Genomic DNA, 16,942 nt, shown 5'->3' with positions numbered 1-16,942 from the left:
TCAATGTGGAGCTCATTGTTAGTTTGCTTTCTAATGGGAGAGAGTTTGTCTGATAAAACCATTGGTACTCTTCTGGCTAAGTTTTATCTGGTGATGGTAGTAAGTCACTCTTTCTAGGGAGATAAGAAACTACCACTTTCATCAAAGAAAGAATAGAATTCGATTCTTTCTTTGATTAAGTATTCTCTAAAATCTTTGATTCTAGCTTTGAAATTGATTCTTCCTGATGAATTTATGAAGCCATATCTTCAAAGATATTCTTGCGTCTCTCTAAGATGCAGTCAATACCCTTGACAAAATGGACACTGACTCTATATGAGAAGTCACGACCCTGAGCTCAGGATACATCGGCCTCACCAAAATAATGACACGGTTAAACTAGCAATGTGCTACACTTTTCTCAGGCCAGGAGGCTGTTCATTCTTTTTTGAAAATTTATTTTTAATTATAAATTGACATACAGTATTATTTTAGTTGCAGGTATACAACAAAGTGATTCAACATTTATATACCTTACAGAGTGACCACCGTATTCTTAAGTCAGTGAAACGTAAAGGTGGTCTCACCTGACAACCCCTGCAAAGAGCAGCCACTCAGTAAAGAGCCTCCTTCGGGTCACACCTGCACTGCCGTAGCTCGTGTAGCTGCGGATGCTGCCAATGTGGGTGCTGGAGAATACGCCCGAGTGTACTGACTTAGATGTGTAGCATCAGACTTCACCCACACCTGCCCACTAGAATAGAAGTAATCAAGGCCATGTTTCTTTGTGGGCAGATCCTTTTTTGTTCTGCCCCTTCCCAGCTCAAAGACTTCCAGTGCTCCCCATGACTTAAACCAGCACTTCTCCATTTATTTTTCTGAAAGCCATTAGCATCCCCCCTCTTCTCTCACCCAAGGCATGTAATGGCACACACATGACTCAATCAGTTCTGATTTATTTATTTATTTATTTATTTATAAATATATTTTATTGATTATGCTATTATGCTTGTCCCATTTTTTTTCTCCTCTTGGATGAGAGGGTGATATGGTTGTAACATCTGTCTCCCCATTGATTGCCAGGGTTGATTCGGCTGATCTGACTGGCTAGGCAGGTGTCCCCTTCCTCCCTCATGTGCGTCCCTCCCAAAGCTGCTTGCTCCATCGAAGAGGATGACCCCCCTAACTAGAGGAGAGGACCAGTCTTCAGTCAAGAGTATAGGAGTAGCTGCGCTCCCCTGCTAGAACCTCCAAACAAGCTCTCAAGGTCTATTTTTTTCTCCTCTTTATTCCCCTCCACCCTGCACTCCTCACTCCCACCCGCATCCCACCCCCCACCCCGCCCCTGCCCTTAGTTCATGTCCATGGGTCATATATATAAATTCTTCGGCTTCTCCATTTCCTATATTATTCTTAACTTCCCCCTGTCTATTCTGTACCTACCATTTATGCTTCTTATTCTCTGTACCTTTTCTCCAATTCCCCTCCTCCCCCTCCCCGTTGATAACCCTCCATGTGATCTCCATTTCTGTGATTCTATTCCTGTTCTAGTTGATTGCTTAGTTTGCTTTTGTTTTTGTTTTTTTTTAGATTCAATTGTTGATAGTTATGAATTTGTTGTTATTTTACTGTTCATATTTTTTATCATCTTCTTTTTCTTAGATAAGCCCCTTTAACATTTCATATAATAAGGGCTTGGTGATGATGAACTCCTTTAACTTGACCTTATCTGGGAAGCACTTCATCTGCCTTCCCATTCTAAATGAGAGCTTTGCTGGATACAGTAATCTTGGATGTAGGTCCTTGCCTTTCATGACTTGGAATACATCTTTCCAGCCCCTTCTTGCCTGCAAGGTTTCTTTTGAGAAATCAGCTGATAGCCTTATGGGGACTCCTTTGTAGGTAACTGTGTCCTTTTCTCTTGCTGCTTTTCAGATTCTCTCCTTATCTTTCATCTTGGGTAATGTAATTATGATGTGCCTTGGTGTGTGCTTCCTTGGTTCCACTTCTTTGGGCCTCTGTGAGCTTCCTGGACATCCTGGAAGTCTATTTCTTTTGACAGATTAGGGAAATTCTCCTTCATGATGTTTTCAAATAAGTTTTCAATTTCTTGCTCTTCATCTTTTCATCTGGCACCCCTATGATTCAGATGTTTGAACATTTAAAGTTGTCTTGGAGGTTCCCAAGACTCTCCTCATTTTTTTTGAATTCTTGTTTCTTCATTCTGTCCTAGTTGGAAGTTTGTTTCTTCCTTTTGTTCCAGATTGTTGATTTGAGTCCCAGTTTCCTTCCCTTCACTGTTGGTTCCCTGTATATTTTTCTTTATTTCACTTTGCATAGCCTTCATTTTTTCCTCTATTTTGTGACCATACTCAACCAATTCTGTGAGCATCCTGATTACCGGTGTTCTGAACTCTGCATCTGATAGGTTGTCTATTTCTTCATCATTTAGTTCTATTTTGGAAGCTTTCATTTGGGCCATATTTTTTTGTCTTGGTGAGCCTGTTACATTGTAAGGGGTGGAGCCTTAGATATTCACCAGGGCGTTGTGGCACTGTATATGGGGGAAGGGGTCAGAGAGGGAACAATGCCACTTGCTGTGCTGTAGGCTGGCTTTCGGTCATGTCCCCTGCTGCCCACAAGCAAGTTGGGCCCTTCTGGTGCTGATTCCCAAGTGGGTAGGTTTGTGTACATTCTAGGACCCGGTGGGTCTCTCCAACGGACTCGCCTGGGAGTCTGGGAGTTTCTCTCATGGCTGCAACCCCCACAGGTTTTTCCGGTCAGAAATTTTGAGGCTTTATTTCCCCTCACTGGAACCCTGGGGTGCTCCCCACTTGTTCCTCCTGGTTTATCTGCACACAAATGTGGGACCACCTGGTCCTCCAGCCACTGCCTTGCCCGCCCTGGCAGCTCATCTCTGCCCCTCCTACCAGTCTGAATGAATGTTTCTTCTTTAACTCCTTGGTTGTCGGACTTCCATACAGTTAAGATTTTCTGGCAGTTCTGGCTGTTTTTTGTTTTTAAATTTGTTGCTGTCCCTCTTTTGTTTGTGCAAGGAGGCACAGTGTGTCTACCTACACCTACACCTTCATCTTGGCCAGACACAATTATATATTCTTACTTATTTAAAAAGAAGGAAAGAAAAGATAATGAAGCCATGGATTTCAATACTGTAATGGTTAGTGGTAATAAATTAGTGGTCACGTACCTCACAACTCCCTGCAAGTTACTTACTCACTGTTTTCCGCACTCCACACAATCTGACTTTAACCTGCGTTTCCAAACTGACATTCTACCATCCCCAACCCAAAACGTGTCCACTTTTGACTTAGCTCATACCTAATGCTGCTGCCTCTTCCCATCCCAAATGCCTCTTGCCTCTCTTGCCTCTCTCCTTTCATCCAAAGCCTTAAGAGTCCACCTCGTAGCCGTCTTTCCACAGAGCATTTTCTCATGACACTTATATCTCCTTCCTCATAATTTTTATCAAACCTTTTTAATTTTAACACAGTTTTTTCTGTCTAACTAGATTAGCCGAGGCAAACTTTACTTTTACATAGGAATTGATTGATTATTATTTTTTCATTCAATGGCATATGAACCACACTGCAAAAGAAAATGATAAAGTTCATTAAATTTTGAAAGGCTTGATGGATGTCAGCATTTTTTATCAGCAACTAAAAATACCTAATGAAACAATGGTATTTAATTAGTATCTTGCCATTTTATTAGATGACATTTTTATACATGTGTATGGGTGTGTGGTTTAACATTTTAAAAAAATCTTCTGCCAAAGATCCTATTTTCAGTTGTAACACGAAAACCAACAAGATAATAGAATTTATCAAGATTTTTTTAAAGTGACAAAGGGAAAAAATTACGTTGACAGATATGTACAAGTAACTTTCTCTAACAGATCTGTTTTAAGAGAAGTATATTCTCTTGGAAAGGGATAGATGTGTTCCAAGTTACCGAATACATTGTACCACTTTGGGATCGTGGCCCGCTTCAACAATCCTAAAACTGAGTTGCAAAAGAATGGTTTTCTTGCCTTTTTAAGAAAATAAATAAAGAGAACCTGTGATCTTTAAATTAGCATTTCAGGGGAAAGCAGAGTGAGAAAGAGGAGCTTGCAAGTCAAAGGAGCTCATAAATCATACACTATTTGATCTTCTGGGTCAAATATAACAGACAAGAATAGCACCCTTTAGTCATGGCTTTGTCTTGCGGTTATAAAGTCATTATCTATTTGTATTAATTATGGCCATATTTTCATTATATTCACAAAATTATTACTTGTCAAAAATTCAGGGCACAGAGTTAATTTTCAATTATAATTTACTTGTGAACAGAAATTGCTGGGAAATTCCTATTGTTTTTAAAATAGAAAAATGCCTTTGCACGAAGTCTTAGGGATCTTGAAATCTCAAGACTGTGACAGAATCCAGCCCTGGCTAGAACTCCGACAGCACAATTTGAAAATCTCTTTCTTTTAAGAAAACCCTCCTTTATATTCATATGAAATTGTAACCACCAGGGACATCCACTTTTTGGAGAAAAGCAGTGTGTTATTTCCTTGTCTCTGGGTCTCCAATTTATTGTGGCCTTAGAATTACTTCTAGAACCTTGAATTGTGTCCAGACTGGAATCAGCAACTGAACTAAAGGAGAAATCTTAAGAGAGATGTGGCCTCACCACTTAGCAATTTTTCAGCTTCAGACTCTTCAACTAGGAACATGAAAACTTTCTGTAAGCTAAGTAGCTGTCAGCCAACGCAGGAGGTGCTTTTAGGTCTCCTTTTTTACTCTCCCTTGCAGCTTAATTTTCAGTTTTCACAACTTGTTGCACCTTACACATGTACTGTAGCCACAAAACAAGTTTACTTAGACATGAAGGAGCTAAGGCCACCTCTTGAAGGTGTTCATTAGCAATTATCCTCTGTTGAAATGCTGCCCACATGAAAGTTTCGCCATTCTCAAATAAACTTGTGTGACTCTTCAAGCCGAGCAAGTATGCTGACAGAGATCCTAATGTAAATGTTAGAGAGACTGAAGCTAAGTACTAGTTTCAGTTGAATCCTAGAAATTGAGAGGGGAAAGCATTTGAACGTATACACAGTCTTTGAGAGTGGTATTCGATTGGACAATAAATACAAATATTGAGTAGCTACTCTGGTAAGAATAGAAAAAATATCTCAGGAATGTTTTGGAACAAGGTAGCATAATAGAGAACTCCAAATCTCTAAGAATAAAGCTATTATTTGGTTTTATTCATTATGAAGCAATTTCCATTATTCATACTGATGACGGAAATGGAAGGAGAAGATGGTGAATCCAAGTACCACAGCTCAGACCACATCAGTACTCCACCTGGGCACTCTTTGGTTGGTTGGTTACCTCATAAGTATAGCTACAGAGTCACCATCCTGGGAAGTATTAAAAAACACCTGCAGTCAAGGATCGTGCTATATAATGTACATTTAAGATTTATTAAAGAAGAGTCCATGCCATCTAGAAATTGCTACTTACCTGGTAATAAAACAATGTAGTGTGACATTGTACCAAGTGATGAAGGCTGGCCAGAATCTGAAGTATTACTGGGTTACCACTGAGACATTAGGGAAGTCATTTATCTACAGCAGCGTGCCGCAAGAATTTTTAAAACACGCAGTACCTGACTATTTAGTCAGGAACACTAACCTCTTTTCCCTTAGATTGTCAAATTAAAAAAAAAAATGACAGGAGCCAACACAATAGCCATCTGGTGTGAATGAATGAAAATTATACCTATTTTTTTTTTGTCAGATTGGCAAAAAATATATTTTTGGTGTGCTGTGGCATTTTACTAACTAGTTTGTGTGTGCCATGAGATGCAAAATGTTGAAAATCACTGATCGACATCAAATAGTAAGTGGGTAAAGAGCAAGTCTTTATTCATCTTGACTATAATCGAACCCTTACCAGATGTCAGGACCGAAAGGCAGTTTTAATTCACCTAACCCAGCTCGCTAAAGAAAATCTTATCTTCTTCTAAGCAGAATGGAAAAATCATAATATATTCAACTGTAAATGATATACATTTTGATTACTCAGTTGAGGAGGTAAGAGTTAATACTTCCTTAAGATGACTCCCTGTTCTGGAAGAAGCTTAAGCATAATTCTAAATTAACCCAAAGTATTATTTGAATTTTACCACAGAAGATTTATACGGTATATAGTACGCAACATTTTTATTACAGCATATCAGTTCCCATTACTGACTACCTGTGACCCAGGTATAAATAGCCTAGACAATTCATGCATGTTGATTTTTGGCAGTTGTGACAATATTCAGTATGCATCCCTGTGACCATGAGCTACCAATGTCATCAGCTCCCGCTCTGGCCCCCAGTTCCCTCTGCTGTAGAACAGCGAAATTGGGCTCCATCTCTAAGGTCCCTTGCAATTCTCAAATTCTGTGTGTCTGTATTGATTCACTTGGTTATCCTAGCTATGGAATTGAAGGTTTGTGAAGAATCGTTTAAAAACATGTGAAAAAGAAAACGGTCCTTGCCGGGAAGTTAGCACTACATTAGGACAAGTTCTCATTCTAGAACTAAAGAAATGAGAAAAAAAATACAGAGGGAAGATTTTTATTCTTGGTTGTTCGAGGCACATCATTTCCCCCTTAATGACTAGAATGAGAGGATCGTATAAAGACACTCATTTAACTTGATTCATCATTTCAAGTAACACAATCTAGCCAAAACCAAAACTTAGGTTAGATTGAACGAGCAATAATTTATTCTCCAGGAAGTAAAGGGTGGTTGGATCAAAGTGTTTTATGCCCAGCATGTGGAACCATGAGTGCGTGGAGATTCCCCTTATTTTTTCACAGTTAAATAAGGTACTACACAGTTGCACGATGACCATGGAATTCAGTAGGAAGGCTTACGGAACTCGTATATGCGTAGAGAGCACACCAAGCACATCCTTCCTCCCCTGTCCCTGAGAGTTTACCATAGGAGAGCAGGAAGATCTAAGGTTATTTAGCCTCTAAGCCTGGTTCTCTGGCCATAAAATGATGGTGACACTTTACCTGCGTTAGGGATGATTAGAAAGATTAAATGAGAAAGCTTTTAAGCACTATTTTTACTTATAGGAATCACTTCCTAAATCATAATACTATGCTTATTTTCACTAATCATTACTTTTATCCTTTTAAAAAGAATACATACTGTTTGATATTACTATTGCTTACATTAACATGATAGAATTTTGTTTTTCTTTAGTGAGTCCTATATGAGTGTAAATGCACACAGAGATTCTGACTCTAAAAGTAATGCTGTACACCTGCAAAATTCAAAGTGAAACGATAAATATATTTATGACCCAAAGTGCTTTCTTCTTGAAATGTTTGATAGTGAAGTTTTTATAAATTTGTTCCGCTTCTTCATTTCTGCTTGAACTATAGGAATAGTCTTTTTTCTTTCTGGAGGAAGAAAATGGATAATGTGGTTTTTTTCTAACTATTTTATCCTTTAGTTATTAATGTATTATTACCAAGAAAGTACAACTGTAAACTTAATGTTTGCTGAGCAATGGTGTATGGAATTATTTTCCTTGTGAGAAAATTTGATATGCCAAGACTGTGATCACTCAACAAATATTTAATAAGCACTCCTGTGTACCACATCTTGTGTTGCATACAAGAGAAGGGTTTACAAATCTCAGTGGAAATGATTTGTTCCAACCTTACGTATGCGTTGATTTCTGGCATCACTCGCTTCATTTGGTGGCGCTCACCAAGTAGGTCACTTGCTCTCATTGAGTTGGGAGTGTTGCTTGGGTAAATAATAAGATCCCTCATGAGTCAGCAGTACGTGTCAGTGATTACGGGAAAAAATGAAACATTTGACAAATAATGCTTTTCAGGTTAATGTATTTTGCTATTTGTATTATGCCTTTTAACTTTCAACCCTGTCATTTAATCTAATCGAGTGGGGAATACCCATTTTAAGAGAAACCTTGCTTCTTCAGGAAGTATGTTCAGATGGTTAAATTATTTACAAGGCCTCTGTTACCTCTTATTGAATTAATTGTCCATAGAAGCTTTTGTTCTTTTTGGCATCATCAATACTATTGTACACTTCTCCTTGGCACAGTAGTGAGCCGGGTGGACCTGGAGATTCTATTTGGTATTTCTTAGCCATTTCCGACTCAGAGTCCCCCCTACACCTGATTGCCAAAAACAGAGAATAATGTGCCCCCGTGTTCCGTCGTCCCTTTTGTTAATCTTGTTTCATCTCCCCACCTTTAATATCATTTTGGTTCTGCTTGTTTCCTGGGAATTTTAAAGCAAACTCAAGACATAATGTCACCCATAAATATTAATGAAGTACTTTTTAAATTATGACTGACAACTTGCTGGTTTTATTTAAAATGTCTTTTTCAAATAAGGACCCAAAAAAGCTCTACATATTATATTTGATGCTTCCTTTTACTTTACAACAGTCTCAGATTTGGGCTCCATAGTACTGATCTGTTGAAGAAATTAGTTCAGTGGCCCTACAGAATTTCCCACAATTTGGATTTATTCCCTATATTTCCCATACACAGATAGTAAAATCAGACATTTGTTTAGATTCAAGTTCAAAGCTTCAGGCAAGTATACTTTCGGTGGTTCTGTGTTCTTCCCTAAGAGAGGATTCAACAGCGCCCTGTTGCCAAATGGACTCAACGTTGTCTCTTTAGTGAAGGGGCACATTCCCAGGAAAATATCTTCAGTGTTTGCAGAGAAGGGACTGGTATAAAAGTTGATGAATAGTGACTAAATACAAATTTTAATGGATGAAAATAAATTGCTTAGATTTTTATTTTATAAGATTTTGGCATTTTGTTTGTCCACAGGAAGAAATCTTTCCTGTTTTCTGCCCTGTACGCTGCCTTCATCTTTGGTGGTCGGCACGTCATGAACAAACGGGCGAAGTTTGAGCTGAGGAAGCCTTTAGTGCTCTGGTCTCTGACCCTCGCAGTCTTCAGGTAGGTGGTGTTCACGTTGCTGATGAAATCCATCCATTTCATCAGACTTGTCTGAAAGAAGCAACATTTGAGCATTTTATCTTACGTCTCATATTTTTGGTTACTGAGTAGGTCGAGGACTTAAAGCCATGTCCAGAGAGAAACCCTTCATTGCAACCAAGTTTCCCACACTATAACCAATCTCTTGGTTTAGAAGTTCTCAGGCCGTCTTGTCCAAACTGTTCATGTAGTCATCAGATTTCCAGTTTATCTCTTAAGACTAGAAATAGTGTGTCCGTTTTCTGCTTTTGCATAAATCTAGATGAATGGCTAAATGGAAAAGCCACACTGTTGAAGTCCATAGTAGAGCATAGGGTTCGAATGTTAACGCTGTTACTAATACTTCATCAAAAATGGCACTCGGCCCTGGCCAGGGTGGCTCCCTGGATGGGAGTGTCATCCGGTAGACAGAAAGGTTGCGGTTTGGATTCCTGGTCAGAGCATATACCTAGGTTGCGGGTTCAGTCCCTGATCAGGATGTGTGGGAGAGGCAACCCGATCAACACACTGATCTTTCTCTCCCTCTCTCTCTTCCTCCTCTCCCCTCTCTCTAAAAATCAATAAGCATGTCCTCCGGTGAGTATTTAAAAAAGAAAAAAGGCACTCAGTCATAACCAGATCCTGGTCATGTGCCTGTGTCAGTGTCATTAGACCAGAGAATGCTTTTGTCTACATCCCCTAAAGCACCCTCCACCCCCTTAACCTGAGGTGACTCTGAGGCATATGTTTATGCAGCCAGTTCTTTATATCTGGTGGAGCTCATCATAGCAGCTGTTAGAACCAGGCATGGTCTCCCCAGGGGCGTCTGCCAGCCAACATCCAGACTCATTCCTGGAAGCTCGAAGAAGCATTATGTAATATTTGGTGATTCAGGCAATCTCAAGACTAATTAGCACACAGCTGGTGTCCAAAAAGTTGCCAAATTCACCTACAGCACTGACAAAGGCACCTGTTCTATTGGTGTTTTGCTCAGCAAAATCAGCAAGTTTATGACTAAGCTTCCGGCGTAGGGGAAGTAGCTGTGAATATACTACAAAATGAAAAGCTATTCATTTTAATATTTATGATTTTATTTTTATTTTTTCATATTACATATTAACTGTTCTACCACTAAGCAGAAATGACGGTATCATTAAAAGCCTCATTAGTCACTCTGCCTTAATAAAAATGATCAGGAAGAGGGTTTTCACAAACTCCACTAATCTGTACATTTCCGTTATGTTAGTTCCCTACATCTGATCGGTCATTTGCTTGCTGCTACGAAATATGCTCATCTTCGTGCACTTGGTGAGGCGCTGTGTTTGAGGTACTCAGGATTTGGATCCGCCCTAATGATTCCTTCCATTTCAGTCTGTGTCAGGGCATGAGTCTCTAACCCAAAATAGCATTTTTATTTTTATTTACATTTAAGGTTCACAGAGTATGCCTCACCAAAAGGATTTTGATATTTGAGGAAAATGTTATTTGTATCCTAATGATGCCTTTCAGCATTTTACAGTTTTCAACATTCCTGAGCCATTATCATTTTTTTCTAAAACTTTAACACATATAAGCACAGAAAAGAGTACAAGGACCCCTATGCTTTCCTTACCCTGCTTCAATAATTGTCAATGCTGGGTTAATCTTCCTTCATCTATATCCTTACCACCTTCTCCTTTACCCCAAATTATTTGGAAAGAATACAAGCTTAAATATATCTGAATAAAATAATATGATTTCTATAAGTTAAATACTCATTTTTTAAAAACTGACCACAGTATCATTATATCACCAAATTAGCAATAATTCTTTATTATTAAGTGTTCAATTTCCCCAGTTGTCTCATAAACTATTTTTGTACCCCCAAAAATTATTTTTAAGAATCTGAAACAAAAGAAGATCCACACATTTTCATTGGCTGATTTCTTTGAACTTAGAGGTTCCCACCTCCCTGTCCCCCCAACCCCCGTCCATCCTTTGAAGATCACTTGCCCCTTAGACTTTCCTCCCAGACTGGAGTTCCCCGACTGCATTTTTCTGTCCTTCATATTCCTTATTAGTGGGTAGTTAGATCTAGAAGTTTGATTACATTCAGGTTTAATATTTGACATTCTATAAGTAAAAACTTGCCTTTATCAATCAACTCTTCAGATTTCCTGAAGTATACATAGTTATTACAGCAAAAGCAGGATAAATGCTTGATTCTTTGACTATACAGTATGTAGCCATTTCAGAAAAAAAGTATTTGATTACCTAGCATGTAAATAATAGCTGTTTCCTTTTTAACTATTATTATTAACTCATGGATTGAGTTAATATACTCAATACTATACATAAACTTTAAGTGTCAATGATTTTGAAATGAATTTGGTTTTGCTATATTTCGGTTCATTGCTATCATTCTTTTGGATGCTAAAGTAGTCCATCTTTGACCAGTGGGAGTTTTTTCAAGTTGACTCGTGAATCCTTTTCACACGCACTGAGTAGTTCTCATAGCTTGGTTCTCTGAGGGGGATGACAAGATGTTCCAGGCCAGGCATATTGTACATTCCTTGTCCAGAAATGGAATTAGCCATTTCTCTCAGGAGCCCTAGTTCCTTTGGGAGAGAGGAAATATTATTTGGAAACCACTATCTGAGTACTGGGGATGGGTGTTGGTGCTAAGTCAGCTCTTATTTCTAGGACTTTCAGAGGCCAGAAACAGAAAATTACTTATTTTTAAAGAAACAGCCCTGGCTGGTGTAGATCAGTGGATTGAGCATTGGCCTGCCAACCAAAGGGTGGCCAGTTTGATTCCCAGTCAGGGCACATGCCTCGGTTGCTGGCCAGGTCCCCAGTAGAGGGCGCATGAGAGGTAACCACACACTGATGTTTTTCTCCCTTTCTCCTTCTCTTCCCCTCTCTCTAAAAATACATCAATAAAACCTTTTTTAAAAAATAAAGAAACATACCCAGAGTTGGATACTTCCAATTCATATTTATGACTAGAGAGTTTTTACTTAATTAACTTATCTCTGCTTCTTCCCATGCCAAAATCTAAGTTCCCAATGTCAGCCAGTAATTATTCATTTACTTTATCCTACAATGCATATATAATTGTCATTAACAATACTTTATCTTTTTTAGATTGACAAGTTTTTGTTTCCTCTTTTATTTCCTTAATTCGGTTACTTTACTTCCTTCAGAGTTGTGTTTTGTATAAAACTTTAAAAACCAGAACAACATTGAACAGTCTGAGCTTGGATGGTCTAGAGTCTTGTAAAAATTGATTATAATATTCTAATTAGGAATTCGGAAAATACTGATAATGGAATTCTATTATTGTGTTAGCCTAGCATTTCTCCATGTTAGGAGTAGTATGTTGAGGTTCCTCTATGCTTACAGAATTCTGGTTGACAATGCATTGAGTGAAAAAGGCTAAATACAAAATGATATTTTTATACAATGTTTATGTACGTTTTACTCCTAGACGCCAAATACTTACACGTTGTTCATTAATACCTTCAAACACTTGTAAAAGTATCTAAAAAGATACTAAAAGAATACATACTCAATTCTTAAATCTGTGAAAAGGCAGAGGAGACATACTTTTATTAAATGCCTACTATTTACTAGAAAATAAAACAGTTCAGTGCTTGTAGAGCTTTGTTTTAGTGGACTGGCAATTCAGAAATTGAAAGGATTTAAATTTTTTTATGATGTGTTATCTTATTCAAATCAAATAAAGCAAATATAATAATGTTGATAAACCTCAATCCGGGTATTGGATGTTTATTGTCCTTTGTGTTTTTCTGCATTTACAACATCGTCTGTAACATACATAGATGATCTCCTATGCAGTTCCAGAGAATTTCAAGTGATAAGTTGCTCTGTTTTATTTGGGAATCTCTTGAATGAAGTTTATAAAGAATCAAAAATAAGCTCTTCCTACAAACAGATGTTTTGGTGAATATTAAATAAGAATTTTCTTATTTTGGTCATATAGAATAGCTTCATTATTACAAGACTGTGCTTTTGTAGAAAACTTTGGTTCCCACCTTATTATAATTCACAAATTCTTAGCCCTGGCTGTTATACCTCAGTGGATTGAGCACGGGCCTGAGAACCAAAGGGTGGCCAGTTCAATTCCCAATCAGGGCACATGCCTGGGTTGCTGGCCAGATCCCCAGTACAGGGTGTGTGAGGGGCAACCACACATTAATGTTTCTTTCTCTCTTTTTCTCCTTCCCTTCCCCTCTCTCTAGAAATAAACTTTAAAAATAAAGAAAATTCACAAATTTTTAAATCCATCTGTAAATAGTGACTACTATAGAAGTTTAGAAATTCCTTGCTCAGGAGACATTCTTTTTCTTCTTTTTAAAAAATATTTATTCATTTTTTAGAGAGAGAGGAAGAGAGGGAGATAGAAAGGGAGAAAAATATCAATCAGTTGCTTCCGAACCCACAACCTACGCATGTGCCCTGACTGGGAACAGAACCCAGCAATCTTTTGCTTTGTGGGATGACGTCCAACCCATTGAGCCACACCATGCGGGGCTGGGAGACATTCTCATATAAGTCTGCATCTACTCCACTTCCACTGCACTTACTCTCTTTGCCACTACAGGATATCATTGATCTGTGAGAACACGGAAAGAGAACGGGAACCAAACTTTTCAGTCAGAGGATATAGAAAATCACTGCAAAGATAATTTCGTGTGCATTTTGCTGCTTGAGAATAATTTCTTTGCCCCAACTTGTCAAGCATGCCCATTAGTTTTTACAGTAGCCAGAGACTCCCCTATGACTAATTTTCAGACGCTGCACACCTGTTTGCTCATGAACTAGGACAACTGAAATTGGAGGTTAATTTGGACATGCAGAGTACTTAAGCAAAAAATTAAAACCCTATCTTCATACCATCTACTTCAAAAAATGGTACGGTTTTTTGTATAGTTCAACAAGAATTACCTGTAGAATATTTTTCTCTTTACTTTCGATGTTAACTGACTATTCGATTTAATTTATTGAAAGCTGTCATAAGTTTTGATGGAACAGACAGAATATGAGCAATGAGTCTACACCAGGCCTGTGATAGACTCAGTTCCTTTGAGGATGATCACTCTGGATTTTGTTGCTGCTGCTGCTGCTTATACAGTTTCTTCTCCTTGCCCGCACCTTGTCCCCCCTTTCAGATGCACACATCAGCTTCCGGTGTCAATTAGTCTTTACAAATACGACTGTGAGGATGATACCGCCCCTGCTTCCCGCCTGCATCCCACCCAACCTGAGGACAATCATTTCCTTATTTGATGAGACAACGTCATGTGCATTTGGCCCTAGACGTTTGAACGTTTTCTTAGGGTCTGTACTGAAAAACTCAGGTGATTTGAATTAGCAAATCCTTTCGATGAAGTTGTTCCTCAGGCAAACAGCATCACACACTTTGGGGTACCTGTAGTCCATTCTTCTCCATCACTGCTGAGTCATCAAATCGTATTGCTGTGACATCTCAGCTGTGTTACTCCAGTTGACTTGTAAAAAACATTACTCTGTGTTTATTTAAGAACTCCTTAGATTGGTCACAGATGTGTGTGCTTCTGATTCAAACAGCCTGTGCCCAGTATCTGTCTGGCAGTGTTTTCTTCTCATTGGCAGCATGAGGAGTTCCAAGGAGCCCTCTTCTAGGTCTCTGACCCCGAACAGGCCAAAGCAAGGTATCTAGCAGTGCATGTTAGAATTCGATAACACTTTGTGCTGCAGATTTATAGGTGCCAATATGCACTTGCTTCAAATTTGCTTACTCCCATTTCCTGGTGATTCACACCGGCTTCAATGGTTTTATGCCTTGTTTTCACAAAGCCAGATGCTTTATACATATTTTGTAGTTCGACTTCTCACCTCGTTATTACCTGGCAGTTTTCCCTGTTAAAACTCATTTTTATGTCCTGGCCATATTTTTATTTGTCATTAAATTTCATTGTCAGCTTAAGTATAAAATATCTTTCAGATTAATAGAAAATTACTTTTTCTTTAATGAGATTTCCATGAACAAAGCATTTACATGTAGCACAGGAAATGTTCAGAAAATTATGTACAATGGTACAGACCAGCAAGTGGTAGTTCATCAAATTTTGTGATTTTATACACACTATTTGATGCTGGAAGAATTATTGGCCATTGCTTTATTATTTTTAAGGAAACAACTACATAATAAATCCAAGTGGAGTTGTTCAGATGAGAAAGATAGGACATTTTAAAAACTCATATTGAAGGAGTAAGTGCATTACATCATCAACCTGCAAAATGATGAAACATTGAAAATGACAAATTTCAGAACAACTTAATCAGTTTATACTCAAGCACCTTGTATCTAGTATTTGGTTCTGCGATTGCCAAAAATGGTCCCTCTCAGTCCACAGAGAACAGCACTATAGACAATGATTCCAGTAATACTGATGGTGTAAAAGAAATGGGAACAACTCTAGAGAGCGTAATGTTGAGAAGTAAAAAAAACAAGCTGCAGAATAATTCTGGGAGTGTGAGGCCATGAGTGAAAAGTTTAGTGGCCCATAAATCAATGCTACATTTTATTTATTAATGTTTTTGTAGTAAAAGCACAAAAATAATGTTTGAAACGTGTAGGTTAATGATTATCTTGGCTTCTGGGGAGGCAGGGAGAGTGATGGGACCAGAGAGGGCCCAAAGGAGGCTTGCGTTCCTTTTGTAAGATTTTATGTTGTTACAGAAAAGTCAAACAAGAAAAAGATAACTGTTTGATGGATAGCACTATTCTTCACAAGTTGAAATCAGATAATGAAAAAAATGTTTCTCAAAAGAAGAGACAACAATTGTCATTTTGTAAGTTTCTGGTGAAATGCTGGTTTAAATTAAATAGAGCAAGTTAATATCAAAACACGGACTCTGCCCTATTGATACACATACACACACCCCCAATAATGGCAGATTCACAGTTAGACTTGAAAACCGTTTTTAGTTTTCTCTTCTCTGACAAGGACCCTGAGTGAAGTGTGTATGTGTACCTGAGAGGATAATTTCGGGAACTTTCTTTTTCGTCTGTCTTTCGGCCCTTGAAGAGGATCATTGTTAGTGTTTCTACCTTGTATACAGACGAGATACTTGGTCTGGTAAACGTAGACAAATGGAGGTTCCGCTGTTGCTCACCTAAACATTTGTTAATCATCCCTTCCTGTCAAACTGTTTTTGTTTTTATGCTTGTCTATTTGAAAGTGCAAAATATGATCTTATTTATGTCAGTTCTTTGTGCTTTTCTTCCTCTGGCTTTTGGGTCATTTATCAAAGAACCTTAGAAATCATTTATCTTTGGATTCTGGTGCCATATTTATCTTTTACAGCTGCTGTCTCATTTTTTAAATGGAAACTAACAGATATATAGAAAAATATTCCTTTCTGAAGGCAGGTTGTATAAAAATTTTCTTTGCAGAATCAAATAGAGTTTTCTCAGAAATAAATGGCTGAAATTTTGTTTGTTGAGACATAAAACAACTGAGACTAGGAGTAACACAACAGACAGATGACATAGTTATTTCAGAGGTGGGTCCCAGAATGAGAGCAAAACACATTTTGTTTCTCTTGGCACCAAGAGAAAGGTGAAGCACCTACACCAAATTAAAAAACCAAAAAACTGTTAAGTCAAAAAGCCTAATAAATAGTAAAGGCAAAAAAAGTCACTGCCATAGAAAAATAATTCTTACAGTTACTTGGTACATCAAGAGCTGGCTTACTTCCTCAGTGAGGAACACCATGCTAGCGTTTTCATAAATGGAGATGACCGTGTGTAGTCTGAAAGACAGTGGATTTGCTTAGCATTTTGAGTTGTAGTTGAATCCCTTTCCACTTGAGAGCTGCCAAAATAGCTGCTGCCACAAAATAGCTGCCACAATTCTGCTCAGTTCGAATATCAG

The 16,942-nt window shown here is 38.2% G+C and overlaps 1 protein-coding gene across 1 annotated transcript in view; it reads left to right on the top strand.

Moving 5' to 3' along the window:
* Positions 1-16,942, top strand: part of ELOVL6 (ELOVL fatty acid elongase 6) — a 127,318-nt gene that overhangs the window by 75,302 nt on the left and 35,074 nt on the right. The window contains exon 3 of the mRNA XM_045187055.3: positions 8,868-8,999. Within this exon, the coding sequence (XP_045042990.2) occupies positions 8,868-8,999 (132 nt within the window). The remainder of the gene's footprint in view (positions 1-8,867; positions 9,000-16,942) is intronic.

Source organism: Desmodus rotundus, chromosome 4, assembly GCF_022682495.2.
Source record: "Desmodus rotundus isolate HL8 chromosome 4, HLdesRot8A.1, whole genome shotgun sequence".
Lineage (NCBI taxonomy): Eukaryota > Metazoa > Chordata > Mammalia > Chiroptera > Phyllostomidae > Desmodus > Desmodus rotundus.
This window is presented reverse-complemented; position numbering and strand designations above follow the sequence as displayed.